Source organism: Falco rusticolus, chromosome 8 (genome assembly GCF_015220075.1).
Source record: "Falco rusticolus isolate bFalRus1 chromosome 8, bFalRus1.pri, whole genome shotgun sequence".
In the NCBI taxonomy this organism is placed as follows: Eukaryota; Metazoa; Chordata; class Aves; order Falconiformes; family Falconidae; genus Falco; species Falco rusticolus.
This window is the reverse complement of record NC_051194.1, coordinates 10,242,529-10,251,787: the sequence shown is the minus strand read 5'-3', so window position 1 is coordinate 10,251,787 and position 9,259 is coordinate 10,242,529. Positions and strand designations below refer to the sequence as shown.

General features: G+C 43.9%; 1 protein-coding gene across 8 annotated transcripts in view; it reads right to left on the bottom strand.

Moving 5' to 3' along the window:
• NSD1 (nuclear receptor binding SET domain protein 1) overlaps positions 1–9,259 on the bottom strand; it is a 66,878-nt gene that overhangs the window by 9,497 nt on the left and 48,122 nt on the right. For 6 of the 8 annotated variants that reach the window (XM_037397179.1, XM_037397178.1, XM_037397180.1 and 3 more), the window contains 4 exons: positions 9,084–9,200; positions 7,550–7,691; positions 7,009–7,115; positions 3,594–3,798 (listed from right to left, as the gene is read on the bottom strand). In XM_037397179.1, the coding sequence (XP_037253076.1) occupies positions 3,594–3,798; positions 7,009–7,115; positions 7,550–7,691; positions 9,084–9,200 (571 nt within the window). Of the gene's footprint in view, positions 1–3,593; positions 3,799–5,309; positions 5,908–6,634; positions 6,768–7,008; positions 7,116–7,549; positions 7,692–9,083; positions 9,201–9,259 lie in introns of those variants that run through there. The other 2 variants (XR_005105718.1, XR_005105719.1) reach the window with 2 other exon arrangements.

Below are 9,259 nucleotides of genomic sequence, written 5' to 3'. Positions count from 1 at the left end.
TGTACACAAAGGTACCTACCTCACCCTCTGTGTATGGCCATGATAAAAACACTGCTTAAAGCAAAGCCAAGCTGCTCCCTGAGGAGCTCCACACCGAATCTGTTCACCATCAGTATCAACACCAACATGGAGGGGAAAAATAGACTTCAGAGATTGCTGCTTTTTTCACTTGTAGATGACCTCACTGGTTCAGCCCCCTGCTCTCCCAGTCAAGGCTGCTGCTGTCTCTTACCAAACACTTCTCAGCAGTTCATGTACACAAGGAACAGTTCATGTACACATGTACACTTGCACCCAGGGTACACGATACTGAGTTCCTGACCTCTCACCATAGGACCAGCACGGCTGCCTTTCCAAATATGCCTCCTGCCTCCACGCTCCCCCAGTACCCCATGGGCCCCCCCAACTCCCTGCCTTGCTGTGAAGGGCAGCTCCCTGCAGAGCAGCCCTCGCACAGGCCAGCCTGCACTCAGAGCACAAGTGGTGATGGAGGGCAGCCGGGGACACCCGCCGGGCCAGTGTCCTTCCTAGCCTGACTGAACCAAGCTCACACGTCTGTGGCTTTGGCTACTAGCTCTTTTCCAGGGAGGCTGGAAGAGAGCACGACTGCAGCACGGCACTGAGCAACTGTGGGCATTTCTTGATGCAGCTGTGCAACTTTCCACTCTCCTATATCACACTGCTTTTCCCCTGGGGTTGAAGGTAACACATAACATGCTTTTCCCCTCCTCTGAAGCCAGTCCAAGGCTCCTGTTCCAGTCTCAAAATATGTACGCAGCCTTTCTGTGTCTTTTCCAATTTTTCAGTATCCTTTTCAGAGTGGGGATGTTTACCACTACATGTGGTTTTCCCCCTTCCCCGTTCAGTGCTGCAGGCACAGGCTGTTGTTGCTCTCCCCGCACCACAAGCAACACAGAGAGCCACGCTCAACACTCACTTTGGCCACTGGAAAGACTCTGGGACTATTATTATAGAGGTCATTTGTACAGATGGAAAATAAAGTAAGTCAAAACCTGCCAGTATGTTGCAGGAAGGATAAATCCTATCAAACCACTCTAATGGTCTTTGACAGGATAAAAGGCCTAATGAATAAGCAGCCTCTCCAGAGACAGCCTGGAGCTCTCGGAAGTAAGATCACACAATTAGTAACATGCAAACAAGCAGGAAATTTCAATTACTCAACAGCAATGCCCATGGCAGAGGAAACATTTGAAGTAAAAAGTGCTGAACCTTTCATGTTCTGCATGATACTCAAAGGAGGGGGCTATGAAAATAACAGCCTAGATGTAAGAAGAGTAAAATGGCTACAGCTGACAGAAAATAATTCTCAAAAACAGCTATTAATGTTCTTCTGGCAAACTGAGGAGGCACTTCCAATGACATCATTCAGAAGTCTGTATTAGTCTGTATTTTAATTTAAATTTCTGGAAACAGAACAGCAAATACTCTTACAGAAATGGGTAGACAACAACAAAGCTGTGAGGGACTGCAAAAATACGGTTAGACAGGCTCAGAGTTTAAACTGGACAGATGCTCCTGCACCAAGAAGGTGCAATTAAATAAAGACCAGTGCAAAGCAGGTCAGCAGGAGGAAGAAATAAAACAGATATGTGAAAAAGATCAAGATGAGGACTCAAGGATGATAGGGCAAATTATGAAAGTCATGTAAATATAGAAGTTATTTTTGAAAAACAAATGAAATCTCATTTCCCGCAAAATTTTCAGTGAAACACAAAATTTAATTATTCTCTTGTTGGTGTTATCAAGGCCTCAGCTGCAATACTGTTCAAATACTTTTGTTACCACAGTTTTAAAAAGGTGTAGGCAAGCGGCACACAGTCCAGAGCAGACCCAGAACAGTAGTTTTAGAAAGTAAGAGCTGCAAGAAGAGACTGTGTCTACTTAAGCCAGAAAAGGACTAAGGAGACAGTCTCCCGGTATGTAAAAAAATGGATAGCAAAGAGATAGCAATCCTTTTTTATTTTTCCAAGTCAGACTGTTAGGAGAAACTTCTTAAATGGAAAGCGGGGGAACAGGCTAAAGGCTGGATTTTCCTTTATTGGAGACTTTCAAGCATGGGACAACCTGCCAGGGTGTTACTTACAGCACCTTGTCTTGGCACAAAAAAATGGACAGAAAGGTGATATTCAGGACTCCCTCACCCTGAATGATGATGTTCATAGGAATGACCTGCACTCCCCTTGGCTTTCACATTGCTCTCTTACAGCATTTGTTCAATGAACAACCCCAAGCTCTTCTGTACAAATGCCTTATTGTCTCTATTCACTATATATACATAGTGAATATTAGGACATATATAAAAATGCCCTATATTCTATTCAATATATAGAATTCCCTATTCACACAAACACCACTATGCCTGTCAACTATGAAATATGCTACTAGCCCTTCTACACCTTCTGCCAAATTGCAGCTAGAGGTGCTGAACACCCGTTTCTGGCTCCCTGCTGGAGCGCCGACAGAAACATTCTGTCGCAGTGACTCCTGGCAGTTACTTTCAGAGACCACTTGATTCCATGTTTCTCAGCCTGCCTCCGATGTGTTCAGAAAATACTGTACAGAGCTGAACAGAGAATTTCTAACTATGATAATGCTTTCAGTATTAAATCAAAAGATTTACAGCCCCCTAAACAAATTAATTCAATGTCTTTGCTTCTACGACCCAAATCTATTATCTTAGCAAAAAACCTAAATTAGGTTTGAAGAGCTGTTTTACCCAAAAACTTGTTATCTAGTATTGTTTATATTCTTACCGTTTAATTCTTTAGGCACTTGATCCCGTATCAGCTTTTCTATCCTCCTGGCCTTGGCAGACATCGGGCTAACCAGCCTACTAAGACCCAAGTCAGACTTCTTCCCGTTCTGAGCACTGGTTAAACCTGAACACTCATTAAAGGGCGTAGGAATTCCTTTAGCAACCAACAAAAATGGAAACAACAAAGGGGAACCAGCTTCCTTACAACTTTTAAATGCAACTTAAATCTTTCCCTGTAACAGATGTTACTTTACACCTCCTGAGCTACTAATGAACTCAAAGCTGTTTTATTACTCACACAAGGAGCCTATTTCTTTCTCTGCACCCAACTTTTTGAATATTTTCTACTTCTAATTTTTGGCCTGATTTCATCACAAACTAGGCTATGCTTTGATACTGTTCCCTTCCTTAACTATGAACTCATGGCTATTCAGCCATCTAACACATTCTTCTGTAATTCCGACTTTCCCTCAGTGCTTTTCCTCACCATTCCACTCACTCAACTGTCTTCAACTTTGGGAGAACAGTCAATCTAAGGAATCAATACTTCAACTATTGTTGGGACTGTCCCCTGCCATGCCCCAAGGATGGGGTCAGCTCACAAGAACCTCTTTCTCAGGCAAGGACCAGCTCTCCCTTCAGCAATTAATTCACTTTTTTTCAGTCACAGTGGGGTGCAAACCAGGGTTGTGTCGCGTGGGCCACGAGGTCTATTCAAGTGAGCAAGTTTTCTCTAAATTTTAAGATGCTGTGAAGTCAGTGCAAGGTGATGAGCAGCGCCTGGGACACTTCGAGCCCAGCTGTGCAGAGCACTGACCTGCAGGTCTCTTGGTCAGGTTGAGGCAGTCTGCGTGGTACACCTTGGGGCAGCCTGGCTTCTTACATGAAACTAGCTGCCCTCCATCCCCACAGCTGAAACACTCGTCCTCTCGCTCCTTCATCACCTCCGCTTGCGACCTGCGCTTCATCTGCGGCCGTCTCTTTAGCTTCTTGGACTTTTCCTCGGTGAGGCTGGGTTGACTCTGCGGGTGAGACAACGTCTGTTAATGCAGGTCTCTGCCCCTTCCATCTGTTCCCTTCCTGCTACAGTGGAGATAACTGCAAACCCTGCAAATAAAAATCCCACTGCCAGCCATACCTGAGACATATCTGAAGCATCTCTACAGTGCTTCTAAATATTTGGCAACCAATTTACTACAGCAAACAGTTCTTTTTGGTTTTGTTTTGTTGTTTTTTGTGTTTTTTTTTTTAAAAAAAAGAGCCTGGGAGCCCTGCCCCAAAGCCTGATTAAACACAGGATATGTACAGTTAGCAACAGCAGAATGAGGTGCCAGGGCCTGCCTGGAGTCACTGAGCTAGTGTCACCTCTCACGGACTCTTCAGGTCCTCAGTCAAAGCAGCTGTGTCTCCTTGCACCTATGATTCATAAGGAGTCTCTCCCAGGCCTTCCAGCACTTTTTGGTGTTCCGACTCATCTCTCCATTTTCAGTCTGAATTTATCTGTGATCAGTTTAGACCCATTTATTCTCGTGTCAATGCTGCTCTTTTCTGGTGGAAGTTTCTCTCTCTCTCTGAAGTAACCATTGGGGACACTCTCCTCCTCACAGACCACTTTCACAGTCTGCAGCCTCAATCTTCCTACTGGCTTTTCTCTGCCCCTATTGAGTTTATTTCTCCCAAACATGATTTACAGAATTATACATGCAACTTCAGATGACACCTAACAGGCCGAGCACAAGGATGCCAACACTTCTCCAAAAGAACAGGAAGTCCCTCCTGAACTCCCACCCGCATTTGCCTTTTTTTGCAGCTGTGTTGCAACAGCAGCTGAGTTCTGCGGCTGCTGAATGGCACAACAGCCCACCTCCACCACGACTGCTCATCGATGACCATTTCATGGCAGATTTTTTTCTTCTACTACCCTCAGCGTGTACTCTGGCATACTACATCTCTGACCTCCAGTCCATTCCCAGTTACACTCCCATTATTCCTTTGCAACTGCCCCATCCTCTCCCTCTCCCACATCGTAAAACCAGTTAAATTATCACGCTTTCAACAGCTGTGTTACAGGCAGTAATGAAACAACTGATCCAGAGATTGGCATCTAAATGTTTTAAGCACTCTCTTCTCTGGCCTAAGGCTTCGTCCAACGCCATCCCCCCTTCCCTGCCCCCCCTCCCTTTGCATAAGGTCTCAGACCACTCCTGATCCCCAGCGCCCATCCTCTCCAGGCTAAGCCTGGCATTGCACCAAACACCCAACTACACAAAGATGATGCTATCTGTCCCCAGTCAGTGACTTTATTAAGGCACTATCAGTTTAGTTTAGATAAACAGAAATGAGCTACATTTTATGCTATTTTTCCACGTATCTTCATGTCCTTTTTCACACAGAACATCTCCGTGTGCTGAGACAATGCCTAGGCAATTTTTGCATCCTTTATTCTGCATAAATGTGGGGCACTATTTTCATCACTCTCAAGATTAAAACCAAAACCACCAAAACATTTAAAAACATTTGTTTCCAGACCTACAATTTCAGAATTCCACAGCGGTGGTTATCCAGCTGTTCCACCACCAGGGAGTTACATCTCGATTGTTTCCTTCCCCTTCACATGTGGATATTTCTGTTTTCATTCCATCATCCCCACTGACAATGGAGAGAAGTCAGGCCTTTCTTATCATTGAAAATGCAGGCAGTGAAATCGCTCCACCTAAACTATTCCACCTATCGAAGCGCTTAGCACCTCAGCCATCTAATTACAAAGAGAACAAGAAAAACCTTTCACAGCTAATTTGAATGTCTAAACCAGGTCTATCAGCTGAGCTAAGCCATTCCCACTTGCTCACTGCAGTACAATTGACTCCCAAGCATTCTTCCACATTTCCAGTTAGAAAGGTCACTTTTAAGAGTGAACTTGTGTATAATCAGTTTTGTCTTGCTGTATCTTCAGGAAGCTTAAAAATGCATCTATTGTGGAATGAATTTGAAAAAAAGAAAACCCAAGGTACAGTTTTCTTGGGTATTGTTTCTTATCCCATCTCATCAAGATGGAATGAGTCGCCTCAGGCATCACAATGGAACATTAATGCCAACTAAAGGGCACGTTTCTCCGATTTCCATCATGGAACCTGCAATTTCAGGGCAAAAATGACAGTCAAGCCATGTATAACATAAGAGCAGCACAAAATCAATTGAACTTTAAATCACAACCCAAAAAAAGGACTAAATACATTAGACGTGTAATTCACCTCATCTGTCAACTTCTGAAGACATCAATTTGGTGTGGGTTTTTTTTATTGTAAGTTAATTTTCCTGCAGAACTAAGCTCTTTGGAGAATTCATAAAACCTTCCCTATATATTGACAGGGCTTAACAACTGTGCTGCTGGAGCTTTTAACCCTTAACTCTGGGTAAGCTGCCAGTATCCACATGCCAGGGCACAGGGATTATAGACTTGATTTGGTGAAGCTCTTGAAACAAACCAACAGCTGAGACATAGATTTAGCTGGTGACAGCTGGGAACTCGGCCAACTGCTCCTGTTATTTCCTTTTCCCAGTGAGAATCAGCTCACACAAGGAGGTAATTGAAATCAATTCCTGTTACTCAACATTACAGTTAAAAACCGAAGCTCTCAAAAGTCAGGGAATTCTAAAAGCTAGTGCTTTTTCTACTACAGATATGGCAAATTTCTTATTCCTGTCTGATCTGTAAACTCAGGTTGCTTAATTAAAAGAAGGAAAAAAAACCAGTAACTTTTCTTATTACAGCAAAGATGGTGATGTAGAAGCCTTCTGGCTCTAAAGAAATTCCAGTCTGGAGGAATGCGAGTTTGCTGGCTTTCCATGCATGCTCACAATTTACTCAGGCCTTTACTTTGGCAAATGGGCTGAGCTGTGGTTTCTTGGTTATCCGATGTTAGGTCTTTCCCATGCCTGTCCTTTGCTCCTCTAGTGCAATGGAAATTGCCATGATAATAAGCAGAAAATTCTGAAAAAAAATCTTTTATTTACTCTTTTGGTGTAAGATACAATTTCCTGTCATTATTTATAGAAACTCTTAACAACTGAGGTCTAAGATCTGCTCTCTTAGAATGAAAACTTGAATATTCAACTCATTTCAAGTGTTCTCATGGCCAGACCAAAAGCAGATTGCCCTTCCTGCAACAAGTGATACATATCTATGCAAAGAGGTGATTTTGAAAAACAAAAGCTTAAAGGAGGCATCATACCTTTGGCCGTACTCCTAGGAAGCCACTGCAGTTTGGGGCACCACATTTACAAACGGTCTTTCCATTTCCCAAACACTCCAGATTGTAGTTGAAAGTCAGCTCAGTCCCTGGCACAAGCAGATCAAAACCAAGCAAGTTGTAATGAACTATGGGGCAGAACCTTACTGCTGAAGTAAAAAGTACTTTTGAAATACAATGCCACAAGTGACTGTCACAACTACAACAATGTTACCAACTATTTATCTCCCCATAGATCTGTGTGGACTGAAAACTCAGTGCAACTCCATGTTCCTACCACATACAACAGCTAAAACGTGTTTAATTCCATTTCTTGGCCCTGTAAATCAGAACTATAATGAAATTTCATTTATAACATGGATGTACATGTTTCGTTATGTAAAATGCTGGTGTTAAGTCTCATGAATGCCTATATGAAAACAAAAATTAGGTATCTTCCCAGGGAGCTACAAACCATCCCCTTTCCTTAGACAAACACTCCCACACTTTTAACTGCAGGTACTGACAGAGTGGGGCTCCTTACCAGCTTTGATATTTACAATTGCGAAGAGCCCGACCCGAGTATCGCCATTCACACACCATTTCTGAGTCTCACAGTTTGGCTGGCAGCAATGGTTCATGAACCGAGCGTAATTGCCCTTTGGCCCAGCGTCAATGATTCGATCCTGGAATTGAGAAAAACAAAACAGAAAAACATATTTAACAAACTGTTGTCTCCTGCTCAAGCCACTGCAGCCCAGGTACCAGTATACCAAGAAAGCATTGATCAGTACTGAAAAGTATGACAGCAGAGGCATCTGGTGATGCTTGCAAAGCACCTGAGTTCCAACATGTGTTTTAGCCGAGCGTCAGTGACAGGTGATGCTGTGTTGCCTGGGCAATCAACAGACACTCAGCCAGCTTCACACACTGATGTCTGGTCGGGGCTGGCAGATCATACAGCAATACAGCCTCCTGCACAACATCATCTTCCTCTTCAAAGGCACATGGGTCCTGAACAGCCAGGGAAGTGCTGCTGCTGCTTTCTGGGAAGTTACTTCTCCCTGCGGTGTCAGTACTGGATAAACACTACACCAGCACACTTCCAAGGCAGCACTGGCGGTTCCAGACCCCAACTTCTGCTTCAAAGAAAAGTATCGGTTCCTATTCCTTGTACAGCAGTGTACAGAAGGAAAATAGGAACAGTATGTAATGTGTGAGGTACGCTTCTGTGCAGCACACTACATTTGTTAGACCATGCTGGAGAGAAGAGGGCAGCTGCAACTTAAGATTTGGTTTTATAATAATGAGGGAGATATTAACACTTGCTTTTGACCCTGCTCCTGCCGATCAGTCAGACAAGGAGAAAAAGATATGGTCAGTGTGATTTCCAGCAAGAACAGGGGACAGCCGGAAAGCAATCATATTGCTATCCTGTCCCACACTTGACGGCTTCTTCCCATGCCTGCTTTCATGGTTTCTTTCTAATTATTCTAAGGCTGAGCGACAAAGTGTGAAAAACAGCTGACAAAACTACTTACCTCTGAAAGCCAGGACCTCATACCAACAGCCTGGCCTCCAGGACTCACTGAGGAGCCTGTGGGTGTAACAAATTCCACCCCTTTACTTAGATCAGCAAGACACGGGATCTCAACTTAAATGAAGGTCTCACTGTGCCTGACACTTGTACATCTGAAGGCCAATGCCTTCTCTGGCACACATCAGTCCAGTTCTGGACTCTCCAGGGTTCAGCTGCTGGGAGGGATCCCGAGGTTGCCAAATTCACGCTGTTACGCCAAAGCAGGATCTACAATACTCGGACAACTGCCCGACCTGTTCTGAATGAACTCCAAAGTTGTTGGTTCAGACTTTCCCCCTAAATCCTAACATCCAGCCTGAAGCTCCTCTAACTGCATGTTACGTCCGTTCTTTTAGTCTCCTCTTCAATGGAAATGCAGGCCAGCTCATCAGCAACTCTTAGTACCTTTTTACTTCCTGGAGAAGACCGCTATCATGCCCTGCTTGCAATCATTTTACTTTTGTCTAGGATCCTGGCAAGAGAAATGCATTCCACATACCTTATCCAGTGTCAACATGTAGAAATTGGTGATGTCATGCTCCTGAGCATAGCGGATTCGGGCTCGGCACTCTTCTTCATCAATTAGCTCCCCAACATACTCATTAACAAATTCACCCTGCCACAGAGAAAACAACAAGCTGATACCCACCTCTGTGCTAAAACTTAACTCCTATT